Source organism: Meriones unguiculatus, chromosome 2 (genome assembly GCF_030254825.1).
Source record: "Meriones unguiculatus strain TT.TT164.6M chromosome 2, Bangor_MerUng_6.1, whole genome shotgun sequence".
Classification (NCBI taxonomy): domain Eukaryota; kingdom Metazoa; phylum Chordata; class Mammalia; order Rodentia; family Muridae; genus Meriones; species Meriones unguiculatus.
Genome location: NC_083350.1, coordinates 120,434,291 through 120,455,705, shown reverse-complemented (window position 1 = coordinate 120,455,705; position 21,415 = coordinate 120,434,291). Strand labels below are relative to the sequence as shown.

The window sequence follows — 21,415 nt, the reverse complement described above, 5'->3', positions numbered from 1 at the left end:
TAAAGACCCACTCACAAAAGAATAAAGCAAATCTCCAATTCAGAGAAAAAGGCAGAAGCCCACACATGGGCTGTGGGACCTCTGTGGTCTGCCTCCCTGTAACTCAACAATCTCTTCCTAGTCCTTCCATCGCTCCCTCCTTCCCTGCCCACACTCACAGTCTTATACTATAGTACTTAAGAAACACTTCATGGCTAATCCATAGCACTAAAGCCTTTCTCCTGACTGCATGTCTCCCATCTCTTTCAGGTAAGAGATGCAGGGATATCTTATTGGAAAGGTCTCCCTGATGGGCCTCCACGAAGTACTGCTGTCTACCTATTGCCCTGCCTATTTCAGTTTCCTGCTCACAGCATCTCTCACCATCTATCAGACAAAACTGATAGACTGGGTTAACAGACCCATCGGTATTTTGTCTTACTAGTTCCTTGCATTAGGATGTGAGTTCTACAAGTACAGATATTTTATCTGTTTCATTCATTAAATTGTACCCAGTGACAGAAAGGAAGCCTAGTACATAAGCATTAAGTATCTATTTAATAGGCATTCGATAAACATCTACAGAAAAATAAGTAAATGATGATGGTCATTTGTAAGGTGAAAGGTATTGTCTTTTCAGAGAAGTTGATACATATATGTTTGGATATATACACATGCGCATATATATACATATATACAATTACAACTAAGTGCAATTAGGTAATTAATAGCATCTCCCTAATATTGAATTTTAATAAATTTCATGGTTTATTTAAAGACATTTCCTTATCTGTACACATACATATACATTCATATTTAAGTTTAAATTTTAGGTTTGTGTGATGGTTAGTGTTTTGGGTTCAGGAATAGCCACTCACTGACTCAGATACCAGACTGAACTCGACAGAGGTTTATTGAATGCTGAAAGGAACTGACAGGCCAGGGTCATAATCTGGACTCCGGACCCAGACAATGACATTGGTCTGTTCCTAAGGCAGGTATTTTTATACAAAACAAAAACATAACCAGGTAGCAACCAAGTAACAGACTTTTACCTGGTGTAGGAAACAAACTACAACTAAGTAACAACCAGGTAACAAAAATGCAACCAGGTATCCAGGTGTAGGAAGCAACATTCCCTCATTTTGGCTAGCTAGACAAAGCAATTCTAACTGACCTTTAATTTGATTGGTTCTGCAGTTGGGGGACTTCATAGAGTGTTCTGGTAACAAACTATACAAAGTTTTAGAAATGAACCATAGAGACATAATCAAAATGAGCACTTGAAGGCAAAATGGCTTCTAGCATGCTAATGGCTACAGCAGGTGTTAACAGAGGAGCCATAGTTATGCTAAGAAATAAAGTAGGTCTCAACAGAGGGGCTAGGGAAGTTAAGCAGGTTACAACACTTAATTTCATTGTCAACTTGGTGGAGTTTAGAATCACCATGGAAACAGATCTCTGGATATATCTAGGTGTGTTCTCCAAAAGGATTGACAAAGCAAGATGACCCACCCTGAATGCAGATGGCACCATCCCATGTTTCAGAGCTAAATAAAAGGAAAAACGGGTGGCATTCCCCTCTCTCTGCTTCTGCAGTGCAACCACTTCCTGACTTTTCTGCTGCCAAGCTAGACAGCACACTCCAACTCAGGCAAAATAAATCCTCCTTCCCTTATGTTGCCTTTGTCAGAACTTTTTTTCTCCACAGAAATGACAGATACGTGTTGACACACCATCAGTTTTAACAGTAAATGATTCTGACGGCTAAATTGCCTTCCTTGAGTTTTCCTTCTACTTACTGTAAAACAGTGACAAGATGGTAGCACTGACCACACAGGGTATTTGTATGATATCCTGCACTGTGACAGGCCATATTGTAGACCCCAAATCCCTGACATCTGTGGTTCTCAGGTGAGAGGCGAATCCATGGGGATCCTCAAAGGTCCATTTTCAGGCCATCTGGCTAAAAGGACACTGTCCACAGGGGAAAAAAAAAGAACAGCCTAGAGACTGGGAAAAAATCTTCACCAAACCTACATCTGACATAGGGCTAATATCCAGAATATATAAAGACCTCAAGTAATAAACACCAACAAACCAAGTAATCCAATTAAAAAATGGGGTACAGAGCTAAACAGAGAGTTCCCAAGAGAAGAATATTGAATGGCAGAGACACACTTAAAGAAATGTTCAACATCCTTAGTCATCTGGAAAATGCAAATCAAAACAACCCTGAGATTCCACATTACACCCATCAGAATGGCCAAGATCAAAAACTCAAAGGACAACACATGCCAGAAAGGATGTGGAGAAAGGGGAACCTTCCTCCATTGCTGGTGGGAATGTAAACTTATACAACCACATTGGAAATCAATCTGGCACTTTCTCAGCAAACTGAGAAGTGCTACCTCATGATCCAACTATACCACTCTTGAGTATATATCTGAAAGATGCTCAACCATGCAACAAGGACATTTGCTCAACTATGTTCATAGAAGCTTTATTCATAAAAGACAAAATCTGGAAACAACCTAGATGACTCTCAACCACAGAATGGATGCAGGAATTGTGGTACATTTACACAATGGAATATTACTCAGCAGTTAAAAACAAGGAAATCATGAAATTTGTGGGCAAATGGATGGAACTAAAAAAGTTCATCCTGAGTGAGATAACCCAGAAACAGAAAGACACACATGGTATATACTCACTTACAAGTAGACATTAGCCATGTAATATAGGATAAACATACTGAAATCTATAGTCATAAAGAAGCTAAACAGCAAGGAGAACCCTAGAGAAGAGACATAATCCTCATTCAGAAGGGCAAACAGGATGGACATTGGAAGTAAGAGAAAACAGGGAACAGGACAGGAGCCTTCACAAAGGGGCCCTGAAAGACTCTACCCAGCAGGGTATCAAAGCAGGTGTTGAGACTCATAGCCAAGCTTTGGACAGAGTGCAGGGAATCTTATGGAAGAAGGGGAGATAGAAAGACCTGGAGGGGACAGGAGCTCCACAAAGAGACCAAGAGAGCCAAAAAATCTGGGCCCAGGGCTCCTGCAGAGACTGATGAATCAACCAAAGACCATGCATGGAGAGGACCTAGATCTCTGCTCAGATGTAGCCTATGGGCAGCTCAATCTACATGTGGATTCCCTGTAAGAGGAGCATGGGCAAGCCACCGGCATGAGTTGGCAAGTAGCCTTCCTAGCCCACAGTGAAAGAGGATCCAGACAGTCCTGATAAGACCTAATAGGCTAGGGTCAGAGAGTAAGGGAGGAGGACCTCCCCTATCAGTGGACTAGGAGTGGGACACAAGGAGGTAAGAGGGAGAGAGGGTGGGACTGGGAAGGAATGATGGAGGGGGCTATAGCTAGGATACAAAGTGAATAAATTGTAATTAATAATAATAACAATGAAAAAGTTTTTAAAAAAGAAAATGACATAAAAATATAAACTCATTATACTTGTTTAATTGTGAACAAATATTCTATTATTTGTGGCCAGCACTAATCAACTATGTCTCTAAATCTTTTCTTTTTTTTGTTTTTGAAAAAAAAAAAACTGACTTTTCCTTTCTACTTGTGAAATGCCATTAAATAATATGAGAGGGGCAGGAGGCCATTATAAGAGATTGAGTGTAGGGTTTTACAGTCAAGCAGTCTATCAATGAACTGTGTCCCCTGTGCCCATTAAACTAACTGTACCTAATATTCTATAATGATGAATTAATGCCTAAATGATATTTATTTCTAATTTTAAAAGTCACAACAATTTCAGCAATTTATAAGGTTACCAATAAGATTCCCCAAATGAAGCAAGGACACAGAAGCAATGGCAGCTTTACAATAAAACTGTGAGGTTTAAAAGCCCTATTCAACTTTAAAACTTAGACTGTAGCCCAACAGAGTTCATAACAACTACATGAAAAATATGTGTGTATAATGTATATATAAAATGAACATATATATATGCCAATATTATATATATATATATATATATATATATATATATATATGCCAACACTATCAATTAAATGAAAAGGGTTATATACATATAAGGGTATAGGAACAACGTTTTCCATATGAAAGATACTGAAAAAAGGGCTTTGGGTTTGTCATGAAGAGTAAACTACTTGATGCAAATAAAATAACTTAAAGAGCCCTGGCTTATTGAAATAAATATTCAGTATTATACTTTCTATAACTATGAACAAAAATGGTATTTTAAGGTACATGCAGTGTTCACTCTAAAGTTCATTAGTACTTTACACAGGCCTATGAGTTACCCTTTCATTTATCTTGTTTCTTGAAGTCTCCAGTGTGCTAGTTGCTTTTGCCTTTTCTGCAGTTCTCTGAATGTACTGTTTGTATCCCTCTTTCATTTCAGTTGCATATTGCTGATATTTTTGCTTATATTTGCCTGTTGGTGCTGGCAAATCTTCAGGTATTATGTCCTGCTCCTAGAGGCAAAACAAAAGGTATGATGTCCAGCAAAAAAGTATTTTTTTAAAAATAGTACTTTTCTTGTTACATTGCCAGGCTTACTATTTACCTTGGCTCTGAAGAAGACTACCATAGTCTGTGTTCCAAACAGAAGGAATATTTAAAACATTTAGCTGAGACAGCACTGATCAGAGCAGATAGAATTGAGCAGAATGAGCTGGGCATGATGGAGCATGTCTTTAATCCCAGCACTTGGGAGGCAGTGGCCTGCGTTTCTCAGTAAGTTTAAGGCCACTCTGGTCTACAAATTAAGTTCCAGGACAAGCAGGGCTACACAAAGAAATCCTGTCTTGAGTGAGTGAGTGTGTGTGTATGTGTGTGTGTGTGTGTGTGTGTGTGTGTGTGTGTGTGAAATGACAAATTTTAAAAAAGAATTGATCAGAATGAGCATTTGGTCTCAGTAATCCTTGACTCATTTCACTGCTAAGGATTTGATACTAAAGTAACATAAAAGAATTAAAATCAAAGATTTTTTTAATTTTTATTTTTTATATTAATTACAGTTTATTTATTTTGTATGCCAGCTGTAGCCCCCTTCCTCATTCCCTCCCAATCTCACCCTTCCTTCCCCATCTCCTCCCTACCCTTCTCTAAGTCCACTGATAGGTGAGGTCCTCCTCCCCTTCCATCTGACCCTAGCTTATCAATTAAATAGTTAATATATGTTATTTTTCTGACCAAAACAGTCGTGAGAATTGGAGATTAATCTCACAGAGAAGCCCTGGTTACCCTTTCCAGACGAACACTGTATTTTACTCCCTAGTATTTTGTGCTTCCTTGTCATATTTCTATGGTAGCAAGAGATAATAGTCAGTGAACATTTTGTTCTCACTTAGATAGATATAGAAACTGCAAAAAGGAAATATAAATATCAGCCCAACTTCTGGAGAGTTCTGAGGAGGTCCAAGTACAACAGAAAAGAAGGCTGAGCCAAATATAGGATAGTAGATGTTGTGACACCAGATTGAGGTATTCGTTAATATTGTTGTTGTGGTTGTTGAGTTTAATTAATTAGTTCCTTCTCCATAGCAGTCTAGGAGCTTAAAGTCTGAACTAATTTCTAAGAATTCAAATCTACTGTCATTCAGATAATGCAATATGATCTCACAGTTTACAATTTTTTTTAATTCCTGGAAGTCATGCTTAGATACACCTGTAATTTGCCGACTTTATAGGAAGTATTTAAAATGTCATTTCAGTGCTGAAAAATTATAAAAGTATTTCATGAGGACCATTGTTGGGAATTTTTCTATGCAACCTATGTAAACTGAGCAGAGCACAGACCAATCAGCAAAAATATTTAAGCCAAGAACAGCTCTAATGATGTGTATGTACAAGTATGTCACACTGAAATACATACTGACCACTTCATTTAGATGATGCTGAGTGGATGGTCTTTGACACGGCATCACCCAGCTCAGGTTAGAACGTAACTTTGGTGGGTTGGGATGATCGTGCACTTTGCCATTTGGTGCTTGTGAAAAATTGTCCTGAAGAATGAAATGGAATGGTAGTTAGTACGTGCTCATAGGTGCTGCTGCTGCAGGAAAATATTTGTAAATAAATATAAACTTAAAATTACCTCCTCATCAGAGTCAACAAGGCTTCCAAGATCAAGTGGTGGAACCCTAAAAGAAATAATCTATGCAGCTCATAAAATTCTAAGTGAGTCTGTGATAACAGAAAAATCATTATCAAATACAGTATCTATATAAATTCCCAGTTAAGCTGACGGTGTGTTGGCTGCCATGGAATAGCAAGAAGTGTTGACATTTTTGATAAATATTCAGTAACTTTCCATGTTGGATATTATATACAGTTATCATTAACAAAATGATGATAATAACTAAATATGATAATAATAAATATGATGACATAATAAAATGGTACAAATTTATAATTAAATCAATTCTATTCAGAGCATTATATTCTCAGAAAGGTGAGAATAAGAAGGTACCTCAATGAACAGGGCATTTGCTGGACAGAACTGTAGTGCAGATCCCCTGAACCCACATAAAAGCTGTGTAGGAGTGGCGGCTGCTTGTCGTCAGTACTCAAGAGGATGAGGTATGATCCCCTGATTCATAGATGCACACCCCACACATACACAGACAGATGAGAGAAGAGCAAAGGCAGTAGGTACGCAAAGCCCGTCATCTTAATGATTCTCCTGCTCTGCTATCTCACATGCTTTATCCTATCATGTGTGCTGCTGAGCTGAGCAGGTGGAAGCTTAATGAGATCTGTGCCTATATTATATTGTAACTGCACGTCTCTTTCCAACTCCGTTCTCTTGAAATCAGCCAGTGTTGGATTGTTTACAAGGAAATCAGCATATACTATGACCCAAGATTTGATTTGCTATTTTGTTGAATTCTGAGATTTACAAAGTGGAGGGAGAGATATTAATAATTCAAATAAAACTTAAATATACCATATATGGAGTTGTCAAGTAGTGGATAGCACAGGAGAATATTCAACAATATTATTTTAAGCATTCAAATTTGGTTTTACCAAGAGACCGCTCATAATATTTTATAGCAAGTAACAATATTAACCAACTAGTTTATCATTACAGCTATAGGCTGAGTATACATATTCAGAGAAAAACAAACAAACAAAGCATTCTATGGGTACAAATTGGCTAAGTAAAACTTGTAATAATTTAAATATTTATTAGCTGCATAAATTTCTTGCTAGTATAATTTAATTTATAATTTAAGTTATTTATATCTTAACATAAATTTAATTTTTATAATGAGCAAATAAAAATATATGGTAAATAATAAATTTTCACATCAATTGTAAAACATATTTTAGCATACAACTGAAACACCCCTTGCTAATCTCCTTAACTCACCTCTTGCTATAATCTCCATATTCTGTGTTCAGTATTTACGTATAGCTTTTCACTTAAACATAACTTAGGCTTTATGTATAACTGAAGATATGGGTATCTATCATGTAGAAACAGATGAAATTACTGACTTTGTTTATTTTTAGTATCCAGAAAGTATCAGTGTGGTGTGGTACAGCTTGGCAAATTATTACTTTTAGTTTCTATGTCAAAGAGGTCTTGTAATCTAAATTATATGAAGAATACATTTTCAACTATTTTATACTTTTCAAATATTTGAAATTGTAACATGTAAGATATATTCTAAATGAAAAAGAAAACTTTAATAATATAAAATATATAAATATAAAAATAATTACATTCTCATATTCTTCAACATAACAGTTTAAAATACATATGTATTTTCTGTTAGATAACTTTTACTATGCCAATCACAAAATGAAATATGTCTTACATTTCTTTAATATATGCGGATAAAGTAGGCATGCTTATCCTGATTTATACATGTATCAAAATACCCTGAAGAATTTCTAAATTTATATGATTTGTGATGTTATGTATCATTTTAAAGTAAACTTGAATCTTAAAAGGACAAAGACTTGCCAAGCCACAGAGGAAGACATTCCAGCCAGTCCTGATGAAACCTGATAGGCTAGGGTCAGAGGAAGGAGAGGAGGACCTCCCCTATCAGTAGACTAGGGGAGGGGCATGGGAGGAGATGAGGGAGGGTGCTACAGCTGGATACAAAGTGAATAAATTGTAATAAATATAAATAAAAAGAAAATTTAAATTTAAAATAGAGGGAAAAAAGGAATGCAATGCTTTCACTACATATACAAATTTCTGTTCTTATAGAAACATAATGGTTTGATTTAGAACAAAAACTTCAAATAGTTTCCAACTGTCATTTCTCAAGTAAGTATAATAAAAATACCTTTAGACTGCATTGTGTTAGAATGTTTGATTTTAGAAACTATGGTTTGAATTGCTGACAAGTTTCAGCAATGAGCTTAACAATGAGCTTAAGCTGGGAATTATGACAGAATTTCTGGCATTTTCTGAGATGGCCCTAATCATACTACTGCTGCCTTATTCTACATATTTATGTAATATGGCCTTTTTGGAACGATATTATGTGTGTGTGTGTGTGTATAAATGATATATATGTGATCAAATATATACAACACCATATACATGATCAAATTATCAGCCACTTCTGAACAATACTGATGATGTTCTGAATCCTGCAGCATCAGATATTCAGCTGAGATTTAATTCTTATGTAAAAATAAACAAGCATATCCAACTCGAAAAAAGAAAGAATTCATCTTTTTCAGGAAAATGTGAGAATAGTATTAAATAAAATAAGAACAATAGAACATTAGCCATATTCCTGCTATCCTATCAAAAGATAGGATTCTGTCACAATAATATTGAGGCTTTATTTATGCATGTTTTTCTGCAGTTCACAATCAAAACAACATACATACACATATATGTGTACATATACATACATATATAGTTTTAACTAATAAAAGTATATATGTATATGTATATATGACATCATACATATAGTTTTTTGACTAATCGAGGTAATGTAAATGTTTGCCTGTTTAGCAGTAAATATGTGAAGAAATGTAGCTTACATAGGTAGGCAGGGGTTCTGGATCATCCATGGTCTGGAGGTCCATTTTTTCTTTAATTAAAAAAAAAAGAGTCAGTGTGCCTTATCCATTAAAGGATAATCATGACTAGATAAAAAAAAGGCAATTATATTTTTTCTCAGTAAACTCCAAAGAAAGTGTACCTCCCAAGCCCCTCCTCATTGTGATTATGACAGAGAAAATGACAGCTGAGACAGATAACCATCACCTTCCTAGCTCTCTCCAGCTTGGGAAGATATTCCATCAAACAATAACAAGGATAGAGCAGGAAGGAGGACTAACAGAGGACTGGGATGCTTCCTGTGAAATATACACATGACAGAAGCTGGGCCCATGAAATCTCAACAGCGTGCTCATTTTAACAAGACCCGAAAAACAGCATCAATTGACATCCCCTGTGGATGGAGGGAATCTTACAAGGCCCCACCTACATGAAGGTCTACAGGCAATTCATGACTGCAGAGAGAGAGAAACAGAGACAGAGAAGGAGAGACAGCGACAGAGAGATCTTCTTCAAGGACAAGCCCCTGACGAAGTAACCAGTCCCAAGTAGTCAGCCCTAAAGACACATGAACAACATTGAAGAGACTCAGCAGGCTGTGTTTATAAATTATATACTTATAGTAACTAAAGAGTGACAGGCCATGTGAGAGGGAGTTTGGGGTGCTTAGGAGGAGTTGGGGGGAGTGCGGGAATAGAAAATGAATATAAATATTCATAAAACTAAATATAAATGAATATAAATACAATGCTCATGTACGAAATTCTAAATAAATATATATCACGGTAAAATACCAGGCAGAGAGAGAAACTGCATTTATTTATTCCATTACTAGAAAGCAATTGTGTCTTGAGGTTTGAGAAGGATGTTCTTCACAATACAAACCCAGATGCCCTTCCTACATAACTAAAATAAAAACGTAAGTTTGCTCTGCAAACATTTCTGCATTTCAATACAAAAATAGCAAGTTGGTAAATGCCAAATCATCCATAGTTCTGGCCTGAGGCTGCGGCAATCACTAGTGTCCATCATCTCTTCATCCTTTGCCTTTCAGAATCCTCAACGCTCAGGGAGTGAAGGTGTCATTTTTGTTGAAACCTTCTGTTTCCACCTACATTTTACCATCTTCTCTGCTTTAAGCATGTATGGTTCTCCATTAAATATTTATTCTTAATTGAATTTCACAATGTTGGAATATGACTATCACTGAGACTAGAGGTTTCCTGAGGTAAGTCTTCATTTCATTTATTGTTGGGTAACGTTAGTAACTGGCATTACGCTAAGCAGGTTTTGAGTACAAAATAAATAAAACTCAAGGTGTTTGGTCACCGGAAATTAATTTTAAATAAATAGTATACAATTTAGAGAAAGTTTAGTTTATGATCTTTTAAATCTTCCTTTGTATATAAACTATACTATATCTTATATGAACACTTTTTTAAAGCTTTTAATATGTAAAACGCTTACAGATGAAGTGATTAAATATGCAGTTTACAATGATGTACCAATTAAACATAAATTCCTAGCATGTTATAGGGGCAACATTGTAAAGAAAGTGATATTTTCTTCTTCCTTTATATTTTCTTCTTTTTCTTATGTTTTCTGTAAATACATTGGTAATTTTTCAATAACAATGAAAAGGCAATAAGCTTAAAATTATTACCAAATCAATCAACAGCAAATTTTAAAATAATGATTGCCTTCAATCTTGGCAGCTCACACTTTCAAATCTAAGAAATGCTGGCCCGAAATATTTGAGAGTGTAAACATACAAACAGTAGTAAAGGGCGCTGGAAGCAACTGAAGACTTCGTTCTATAAGAGGAAAACTCGAGGGCATGCTTACTTGTATTGAATTCTTTCGCTGAGAAAATAGCCGCGTTTGGCTCCCAGAAGCAGCCACTCCTCTGACCTCTAAATCCATTCAGATGTATGTATTTCCCATGCAATATGCCTTGCTTTTAAGAAGATAAAATAATGCAAAATGGTCATTCTTACTGTAATTTTAAGTAACCCACACACAGTAGTTTTCCTAGAAAGAAGTCATTGTGTTTAATGGCTATGGCTAATAATAAACCCTTATTGACTTTATAAACTAAAATCGAGTTTTAGTAATGCAAATGCATAATGTATAATGTATATCCCAAAAGACCTATGTCTTAATGTCTAGGCACTGTGGATATGTCTCTTTTATAGCAAAGGGAATATTTCAGGTGGAATTAGATTAAAATTTTGAAATGGGAGAGTTAATCTGTTGGGCTCATTCAATACTTAGAAGAAGTCCTTAGAAGAGAGAGGCAGGAGGATTTGGATCAGATAGAGAAGGTGGGAAGATGGAATCACAAGTCTGAGGGGAAAACAAAGATGCTATGCAACTGCCACCAAAGATGGACAAGATGGTGAACAGTTTCCAGGATGCACAAGACACATGAAATGACTCCCCTGGGACCTCCAAAAAGAACCAGTCCTGCTGGCAGTTGGTTTTTAGCAATTCACACAAAATTTATGCACTGACCTCCGAAATTATGAGACAATTGTATTATTTCAAGTCACTCAGTCTATACAGAGGCTTTACAATAAATTAGGAGACTAATTATAGTCAACCTGTCTTCTCTTTCACACGAGCTAGTCTTATTTATACTCAGTTCTCAAGCCAGGGTGGATTTTGATACTGTCACAGTAGACTAATGAAAATATTTCTAAACTGAGTGGTGGTGGAGTATGCCTTTAACACCAGCACTCTGGAAGCAGTGGCAGGTGAATCCCTGAGTTCAAGGGTCTACAGAGTAAGTCCCAGGACAGCCATGGCTACAAAGAGAAACATTGTCTTGAAAAAAAAAAAAAAGATCTACCAAACAGTATAATTAGTAATTATATAATGGTGTAAAGAACACTGCTTGTTAAATCAAGTGACTCTGTCCTCAAAGTTTTATGCACTTTTATTTTGACTTCATATTTATATTACCATGGATATAGCTTTTCTTAAAATGTAGGGGAAACAGAGGTCTCTATGCTCACAGACACTCACTACAGGGATTCTGGAATGTAGGCACACAGGTTCTATCTTCAATGCTATACCTGCTCTCTGCTCACAAGGCTAGAACTGGAGCAAATGTGTTTTCTATCCTGGTGACATTTGTACTATTTATTTATTTTTTGTTTATTTGTTGTTTTCAGGATAGGATGGCAGTGCCAGCTTCTGTTAGATAAACTAATATTAAAATTCTGATTTTTGGAATGTAATCTCTCTGAGTTGGTGTTCATAATGTATAAAATAAATGGAATATTAGCACCTTTTTCTCATCCTGGTGGAATGAGGTAACATCTCGTAGATGGCAGCTATCACTATTACTTCCTACCTAGTATAATCTAACCCCAATTCCCTTGCAGCTTAGCATTTTTTTCTTCCTTCCATGCCCACCCCAGATCATTCTTCTCTAAAAATCCCTCACCTTGAGCCAGGAATCCCACTTTAATAGCATATTCAAGAATATTTAGCTACCCAAAGTAAACACAGTCTGAAAGCAGCACAAATCATCAGATTTGAACATAATAACACAATAACGTAGAGCTTCATATGGCTCCCTTCTTGACATCCTTTCAGAAAAAGAATTTTTTATGTTCTAAACCTATTATCCATTATTTGGTCACATCACAAAAGCTATTACATTTGTAGGATAGGTTGCCTATAGCCCAGCGGAATGGCACTTGCCTAACACATCCAAGGCCATGGGATCAAGAGCATGCTTGCTTTTGATTTTGCCATGACGACTTCTAACTGACACCTGTGATGGTTTGAATTAGAACTGTTTCCATAGGATTGTCTATCTGAATGTTTGGGCCCCAGTTGGTGGAATTGTTTTAGGAAGGATTAGGAGGTGTGTCCTTGTTGGAGGAGGTGTGCCAGTGCAGATGGGATCTGAGGTTGCAAAGGCCTAGTCTGATGTAAGCACTCAGTGGCTGCTCCAGTGCCCTGTCTGCTTGCCTGCTTTCCTGCCCCCTGCCACAATGGCCATAAAAACACCCTCTGAAACTGAAAGCAAGCCCCAGTCAAATGCTTTCTTGTATAAGTTGCCTTGGTCATGATGTCTCTTCACAGTCATAGAACAATAACTAAAACACAATTCAAAGATAAGACAAAGACGCTGAGCAGCCAACCACACGGCTTTCTCACTCACATTATCAGCCTCCTGACTTCATACCTTAGTAAATGTTGGAGCAATTCCAAATAACTGTAAAACATTTGAAATCACCAGACTTTGTCTACAATTAATAAGAACAGCAAATAGAAACTCCAGAATATTCTGCTCCTGCCATTCCTTGTACTTTCCCAGTGTAACTAACTCTCTGCATTTCTAACGTACTATCACAACCACAAAGGCTGGTGTTTACTGCAGATTCTTAAGAAATATTTATTTAGTCACTAGACAAATTAATGCATCACAAATGTCCATACACACTTGGATTACACCCATGTTAGATTCATCAGAAAGCCAACATATAAGTCCTTCGGGAAACAATCGGCTAAGATGTTTGCAGCACCAGATAGCACCACATATTCTTCAGTAAAACTATACACTCATGAAAGAGATAGCTCCTGATGCTGCTCACTTATTTCCTCAGGGCTTAGCAGAAAGCCCAGAAAATGAGAGAGTTCAGTCAATTAGGTATGAATTAATGCAGACTTATACGGCACAAAAGTGAGTTATTCACTTTGCAAATAAGAATTCTGGAAAGGGAAATATTTTTAGAAGGGACACATTGGAGTCTACAGGACTAGCAATTGCCTCCCAGCACCCCAATTAGAGGATCTAATGATTTGGACAGGGCTGCAAAAGCTAAAATGGCCCAAGCTTCTGATTTTTCACTGAGCAAGCTGAGACCTGGAAGCATGAATTTCACTTTGCTTAACTGTGACACTTATTGCAGGGCCTTCACTCATACATGGCTCTAGATCTCTCTCCAATAGTCTACTCTTGCTGGTATGGAAAACAGAGGCCTCAGGAGGTAATTTGCTATGAGGACTGAAGGACTCTTAAAACCTAAGTTTCATGATTTTACACACATGGCTGAAAGCAGAGCTTTAAATTGAATGCTAAGGACTGCACTCGTGCTAAAGTACAGAACTTGAAAAAGCAAGTGAGACATAGCAAGAGGGGAAATAGCAAGCCTGAACAGATTCCTGGCCCATCCAGCCATTGCCAGTATGGAGTGCTATTGCTAGCTAACAGTAGTAACAATCGTTACTGTTGTTGACTAATGTCTTCAATGATGTTAACCACTGAGTCATCGCTTCCTCTCTTCCTTGTTTCTTTCTTTGTTTGTTTTCTTCTTTTTTTAATTTTTATTTTTTATATTAATTACAGTCTATTCACTTTGTATCCCAGCTGTAGCCTCCTCCTCCACTCCTTCCCAATCCCACCTTCCCTCCCTCTTGTTCTCCTATACCCCTCCCCCAGTCAAGTGATAGGGGAGGTCTTCCTCTCCTTCTACCTGACCCTGGTCTATCAGGTCTCATCAGGACTGGCTGCATTGTCTTCCTCTGTGGACTGGTAAGGATGCTCCCTCCTCAGGGGGAGGTGATCAAAGAGCCAGCCTATGAGTTCATACCAGAGACAGTCCATGTTCCTATTTTTGTGGAACCCTCTTGGAGACTGAGCTGCCATGGGCTACATCTATGCAGGGGTCTAGGTTCTCTCCATGCATGGTCCTCAGTTGGAGTATCAGTCTCAGAAAAGACCCCTGGGCCTATATTTCTTGGTTCTGTTGCTCTCCTTGTGGAGCTCCTGTCCCCTCCGGATCTCTCTATCTCCCCCTTCTTTCGTAACATTCCCTGCACTCTGCCCAAAGTTTGGCTATGAGTCTTAGCATCTGTTCTGATGCCCTGCTGGGTAGAGACTTTCAGAGACCCTCTGTGGTAGGCTCCTGGCCTGTTCCCTGTTTTCTCCCTCTTCTCTCCCTCTCGTTTGTCGGTCCAACTCCAGATGTTATTGTTTCTCCCCTAGTTAGTGAATCAGTGGGTTGTAACTTGTAGATACAAAGCCAGCACACAACGAAAGGATAAAGGTATCTAATCTAGTTCATAAGCAAAGAAGTGCGGAAAGATTAGTAAATACAGTTCAATACTTAAATTCCATAAGAAACAGGGACCAAGACTGCATTGAATCCTTGTTGACAACAGACGCAACTGAATACAAAGTCGTTCCTACTTCAGTTAAAATCTTACTTCACAGTACTCGCAGTGCTTCAACAGGAATCCACCATACAACCCAAACCAGGAATAGAAGAGGTGGAAATGATAGAAACCCCGGCGATTCCACCAAAAACTTCCTTCTGAGAGTTTCCCAAAGGCTTCTTAAAGGCTCCTTTCCCCTCCAACAGGACAGTTTAGAGCAGCGTCTCGGGTTGCTAGGCAACCGGAGCTCGTTCTCCAAGCGTGCTGCCAGCCTTTCCAACTTCCCTAGTAATAAAAGGGACTTCAACACCACTCCCTTAGTTCTCTCCTGGACACCTTCACCCCACAAGTTGTGCCTGCCATCCTTACACCCCGCAGGTTTCGAAGTCTGCTTGCAGACAAAATCACTCTTAAATCTAAATGGTTTCTGCTTTACCGACAACCTCCCAGGCCAGAGGGCCCACCTCTAAACCCTGGCCCAGACTAGAAACACTGGAGAGGACTAGCTCACAGCAGGCCTCTCCTGCACCAGGAGAATGCCAAAGCCCGGCAAGGACCACAGCCTTGGGTGGATCATTCATTTACTGGAATTCCTTTGAACATTATTTCACAGAGCGACTACCATATCTGGAGTCCAGTTTAATATTAGAGAAGAAAACAATATAAAATCATCCTGTATCCCAGCCTACCACCAATTTTCCCACCAAAATCTTAGCTATGTCTAAAACAACTTTGGGCCATGACCTGTGGCTATTAAGGGGCAAAGCTAGCTTGGGGTAGTTGTAAAACTCTACTCCTATAGCAACAGGTGGCATCTTCACAAATGTAATGTCAGATATGCAAATGTTATATAACAGGGTTTTTTTTTTTGAGATATCTTTTGAAAATTAACATTAATGTCTAAATGTGCACATCATAACCTGAGCTACATGAGACCTGGTCAGAAAAGCAAAACCAAGGACAAAACTTACCAGGATTTCTCTGCCTTGCTCCCCTCTTCCAATGCTGGAGTTATAGGCACACATATCTATGTGTGCATTTTTATGTGGGATCTGGGGATTCAAACTCAGGTCCTCATGCCTGCAGAACATGTATGGAGTCTTACCCTTTGAACCATCTCCATGCACTACAAAATTTTCATTCGAAGTTCATGCTTTACTTTCAATATTTATTTGCATGCAGTCTTCCATGTATTCAACCTATACTGAACAGTCTGCTAATGTACCAAAGATTAGAAGAAGTAAGATACATACATACATACATAAGCCTATGTATGATTGTCTCTTATATCATGGAATAAAAAAACTGTTTATTATGCCCTACAAAAGGCAAATAAGACACAGTTTCTGTGGTCAAGAAGGTTAAAACCAATACAACATAATAATACCATGCTCATTTCTTTATTCAGTCAACAAACTTTTACTGGAGGCATAAAGTGTTTGTTTTGGGTTCTAGAGAAAAATCAGTGAAGCCATTGTTTATGTGAAGTGCACAGTCTGGTAGGAAGACTCTACAGAAACAGATGCAATTTCAATTAGTAATTGATTCAATGAAAAAAAGGGGGGGGCACCCTCTTGTAAGAACTAAAGGAAGATCAGGGAAGATTTGAAAGAGGATACTGCAAAGCAGCAAGTACAAAGCGCCTAAGCCAGGAGTGTCCTTGCCAAGGTGACAGACACCACTGAACCAAGAAAGTAAACACAAATGAGATCAGTGTATCGGCCATAGTCAGTTACATAATGCCAGAGCCATGCAGGCATAAGCTCGGGTATGTGTGTGTACCTGTAAGCTGTCTGAGCATGTAAGAACATGCATACCTATGCTTGTATTGGAGTGTGGGATGCAAGAAACTCAGTTTGCCTATGTGACATATCAGCAGTACGTACAGCAAGCCCACGTCAGACTATAATAAATGAGAAACATGTCCTCTCTAGCGCCATAGAAATTGTTATTGCTGGCTGTGTGCTTTTGTTTTTATTTTATAACTTTTTTTTTAAGATAGGGTTTCTCTGTGTAGCCCTGGCTGTCCTGGACTCACTTTGTAGACCAATCTGGGCTCGAACTCATAGAGATCTGCCTGCTTCTCCTTCCCTGAGCTCTGAAATTAAAGCTTTGTGCCATGGCACCTGACTTCATTTTATAACTTAATTTCTACTTTCTGATTTTAAAAAGGCAACGAGTTTCATTAAAATAAGTTGTTGGTTATTTATTTTGGTGGTGGTTTTAACTGGCTAGGACAGAACATTCGGTACATGTAAACACGTATTTGCTTGAATTAAATGGCACTATAAATAACCTAAATATTAAACAACTTGAGTTTTAAAGATATTCACCAAGAAATGCCGAAAAATATCATTAGATGTTTTGGAAACCTTCTGGTTTATTGCTGACTAACAGTAACTGACAAATCGTGAAAGCATTAAGACAAAGTTGACTCATAACTTCATTTGAGCAATCAGCATATTTTCTGTTCCTATTCTCTAGGATACAAATGGTCTAGAATCCGCTAGTCACCATATAATATGGAGGCTCTAAACTATCAGAAAGTAATTTTTTTTTTAACCAGGAGAAACTATTTGGCTCTAATTTTCCACATGCCCATAGCATTTTCACCTTTTCCAGGCAGTCACTGAGAAGGAAATAGAAGCGAAATCCTATATGTTTGACCAGGTAATAACTGAAGGCTTCAGGATACCACAGACTCCACCAGTTCCCTATTCTATATTTCCAATGTCTGAAGAATGGGACAAAATAATATGCAACTTATTTTAAATGATTTTTTAAATGCTAAGCATGAAAATAGAGTCTATGAAACTCATAAATCATTTGCCTTTTTTTTTTTCTTCTCCTCCCTCCCCACTAGGGTCTCCACTTCTGCCTAGCCTGGAACTCCCTCAAATTCACAAAGAGATCTGCTGCTTCTGCCTGTGTCTCCTGAGTGCAGCGATTAAACGTTTTGCGCCAATATCTTCAGCAAACTCCTGGTATTTTGTTAGCTAGGCCCGACGACACATTGTCAGCACCTGCAACTTCCTTTTCACAATCCAGGCACTCTATGAATTGATTGTGGTTCAGCTCTTCTGAAAGCAAGTTGGATGGTTAGAACTGTTCACCAGAGGGAGCCTCAGGCTTTCCAGAGAATCTAAAACTTTAGATCTCGGAACTCTACGAGCTTACGTCTCCATGGCAACACTGACTTCGGAAAGGCAGTAAGCATAAGCCAGCCTAGTAAGGCAGAGCCAGCGTCGTCAGAGTAGTTCCTCTTCAGGCATATTCACCCAAGGTTTCCTCCGCATCCTTCCATGGCCCTGAAGAGGAAACATACTTGTTTCTGGACATTGGGTCTATGTTTGCTTTTCAACAACCTTTCCAAGGCAGATATTCCCACCCTGCCGAGTATTGATAACCCGAAGTTTAAACAAGAATTCATTGACCGCCATAATGAAATGCGAAGCCAGGTCAAACCTCCAGCAGCCAATATGAATTACCTGGTGAGAAAGAAAGAGGGGTGATATCCAGAACAATGACTTTAGGCAGGAGAGGGGGATGTAACATGATTTACCAGACCAGAATTTGTTCTAAAATTTTAGCAGACGAATTCTTAGAGGAAAAGGAAGAATCGCTCTGAATCCTTTTGTAACAGTGAAGAGAAACTTTATTGCTCTTACCTCCTAGGACATTGTGCTTGGCATATGAAAATAAATCATGGTATATCGGGATAGGTAAGAAGAAGTAGGGACCTTGCTGTTTTAGAAAAAAAAAAATGGTACATTTCCGCTCCATCTGTCCTTCCTGAGATGGGCCAGTTGGGGTAAGAATCGTAGGTTATTAGGAATCAAGCTCTAAATGTTTGTAGAAAACTTTGCAGAATGTTGGTGAGCCTCAAAGCGCTCATGGTCTGACTGTCAGGGAGTGGAAGCATTGTTTTAATTTTGGCACTCTGGTTTGAACATCTTCTCTACTCAGATGACTGAGAAGAAATGAAAGTCTGTTACTCTCCAGGAATTGCTTCTGCTCTCGGGAAGTGTCCTTTCTGATAGTTGTTAATAATCTCCCATAGGCTTTACCATTTAGGACTAGTCGGAAGGCTTGGGACGCATCTTAGAGAACAATTATCACAGGAAGTTGAAGGCGTGAATGTGACATCACTTTGAGGTAGGGGGCAGTTGATGACAGTGGTTGGCATCCCTGAGACAGTATCATCCGGAGCTTAACGGCCTGTACCCTGGAACACACCAATCACGCTATGTTTTACTTTGCATCTCTGTTGTAATAAAACGCTGACCAAATACAACTTAGGGGAGTAAAAGGTTTACTACAGTGATTGGTGTGAGGGAAGCCAAGGCAGAAAGTCAAAGTGGGAGTCTGGAAGCAGGAACTGAAACAGAGACCATGAAGGAATGCTACTTTCTGGGGAGGAGGAGTTGCTTACTTCCTGGCCTGCTCACCTACCTTTTTTTATACATCTGGAGCTCAATTTCTGAGGGAAGGTAACCACCCACAGAAGTCAAGGCCCTCCTGCATTAACTACGACCAAGAAAATACCCCCATAGGCAGGCCCAAAAGCAAATCTGATGGCTGTATGAATATGATGCACATTCCAGAAGGCGTAAGGAAGGATAAGAAGGATAAGGAAGCAATGGCAGAAAGGATAATTATGGTGATGAGTGGAACTAGAAAAGGCAAAACCAGGTGTCCTTCTCCAGAGGTCAAACCTAAAGGTTCTTAAGTCAGTTGCCAGTTTTTGTTTTGTTTTGTTTTGTTTTTGTTTTTGTTTTTTGTTTTTGTTTTTTGTCTTTTAGCTGCATCCAAATGATTCCCTTATTAATCTGCATAGATACAGAATTTCTGTCTCAGAGCCAGGCAGGAACCCAGTGTTTAAAACACAGCAATTTGGGAGTAGCAGAGAAGCAAAGGTAATTAACCTTTGAAAGGGTATCAAGGACCAGGACCACTGAAATTTGGTCTAGTTCTATTGCTGGTTTTGATTTAGAGTAACATCAGTTGAAGAGCTCTCTTAGAGCAAGAGACCATGAGAAAAGGTTAGTGAGAAGGGGGTATTGATAGGGGCAATGCAGATATAAAGAGCAACGAAGGCAGAGATAATAGGTGTCAGTCTAACTAGCCAGAAGATAGTACTAGGCATTAATTCCACATAGGAAGAAAACCTTTAAGGAGTTAAGCACATGGTGATGCCTGGTGTCTCTATTTGATTGCCTTGATAAATACCATCACCAACTTAGGGAATAAAGGATTTATTTTACCTTAGAATTTTTTGTGAGCTTAACTCAAAGCATTAATCCAGAAAACGTCCTACAAACTTGCTACAGGCCATCTGATAGATGCATTTCATTATTTGAGGTTCCTCTCATTGGCTAACTCTAGCTTGTATCAAGTCGATCAAAAACTAGACATCTAGGTAGAAAAGTAGTCATTATAACAAAAAAGTTGAAGCAGGAGAAAAATAACAACCAAAAAACTATTGCAAGAAGTCAAATTGAAGCCTTTGGTATTGGAGTGATACAACTGTTCTATTTTCTTGCACTTCTAGAGATCCATCATAAGTTGTTAGAGAAGCAAGGTTGGGGAGGGCCCCTAGGACCTGTCCTAGTCACTTCCTATGCTCATTTTTTCATTCCTTCTAGTTAACTATGAAGAAACTACTGATGTTTGCCTCATGATAGACCCAGAAACCTGGTGCCAAATGATCATGTCCTGAACCCTCTTAAATGGTGATTTCTTCTTCAAGTTGTTTCTCTTCAGTTAGTTGGTTGTAATAAGAAACTAGCTAAGATAAGACAACAAATACGACAAATACAATTTAAAAAATAAAAAGATGTCTTTACCAAAGGACTAAAAGTAACTGAAAATTAAATTATTACATTTATTAGAATGATTTTATTGTAAGTAAATATGTACTAATCAATTGAAATTTTTCTATTTTTTCAGACTTGGGACAAAGAATTAGCAAAACTGGCCAAATATTGGGCTAAACAGTGCAAATTTTCTCATAATCCCTGTACTGAAACGCGATATAGATGTATTGAGAAGTATGAGACTGTTGGAGAAAACATATATTTAGGTGGAATAAAAGTTACACCAAGTCAAGTTGTTTCTGGTTGGTATAATGAAAGTGCCTATTATGACTTCGACTTGAACAAGTGTTCTAAAACATGTGGCCATTTTATACAGGTACGTACTTGGCAGGTTATGAATTGGTTCTTATGTC

At 38.2% G+C, this 21,415-nt stretch overlaps 2 protein-coding genes across 3 annotated transcripts in view; one reads left to right on the top strand and one right to left on the bottom strand.

Moving 5' to 3' along the window:
- The window catches only part of Caps2 (calcyphosine 2), a 52,557-nt gene extending 37,178 nt beyond the window's left edge, over positions 1-15,379 (bottom strand). Inside the window, exons 1-6 of one of the 2 annotated variants that reach the window (XM_021627210.2) lie at positions 15,238-15,379; positions 10,858-10,969; positions 8,994-9,043; positions 6,073-6,118; positions 5,855-5,980; positions 4,274-4,447 (exon numbers count right to left, since the gene is read on the bottom strand). In XM_021627210.2, the coding sequence (XP_021482885.2) occupies positions 4,274-4,447; positions 5,855-5,980; positions 6,073-6,118; positions 8,994-9,043; positions 10,858-10,935 (474 nt within the window). In that variant the 5' untranslated portion in view covers positions 10,936-10,969; positions 15,238-15,379. The remainder of the gene's footprint in view (positions 1-4,273; positions 4,448-5,854; positions 5,981-6,072; positions 6,119-8,993; positions 9,044-10,857; positions 10,970-15,237) is intronic. The other variant, XM_060376926.1, reaches the window with a different exon arrangement.
- Positions 15,380-18,488: 3,109 nt separating this feature from the next.
- The window catches only part of Glipr1l1 (GLIPR1 like 1), a 39,780-nt gene continuing 36,853 nt past the window's right edge, over positions 18,489-21,415 (top strand). Inside the window, exons 1-2 of the mRNA XM_060378625.1 lie at positions 18,489-18,677; positions 21,136-21,378. Of these exons, the coding sequence (XP_060234608.1) occupies positions 18,489-18,677; positions 21,136-21,378 (432 nt within the window). The remainder of the gene's footprint in view (positions 18,678-21,135; positions 21,379-21,415) is intronic.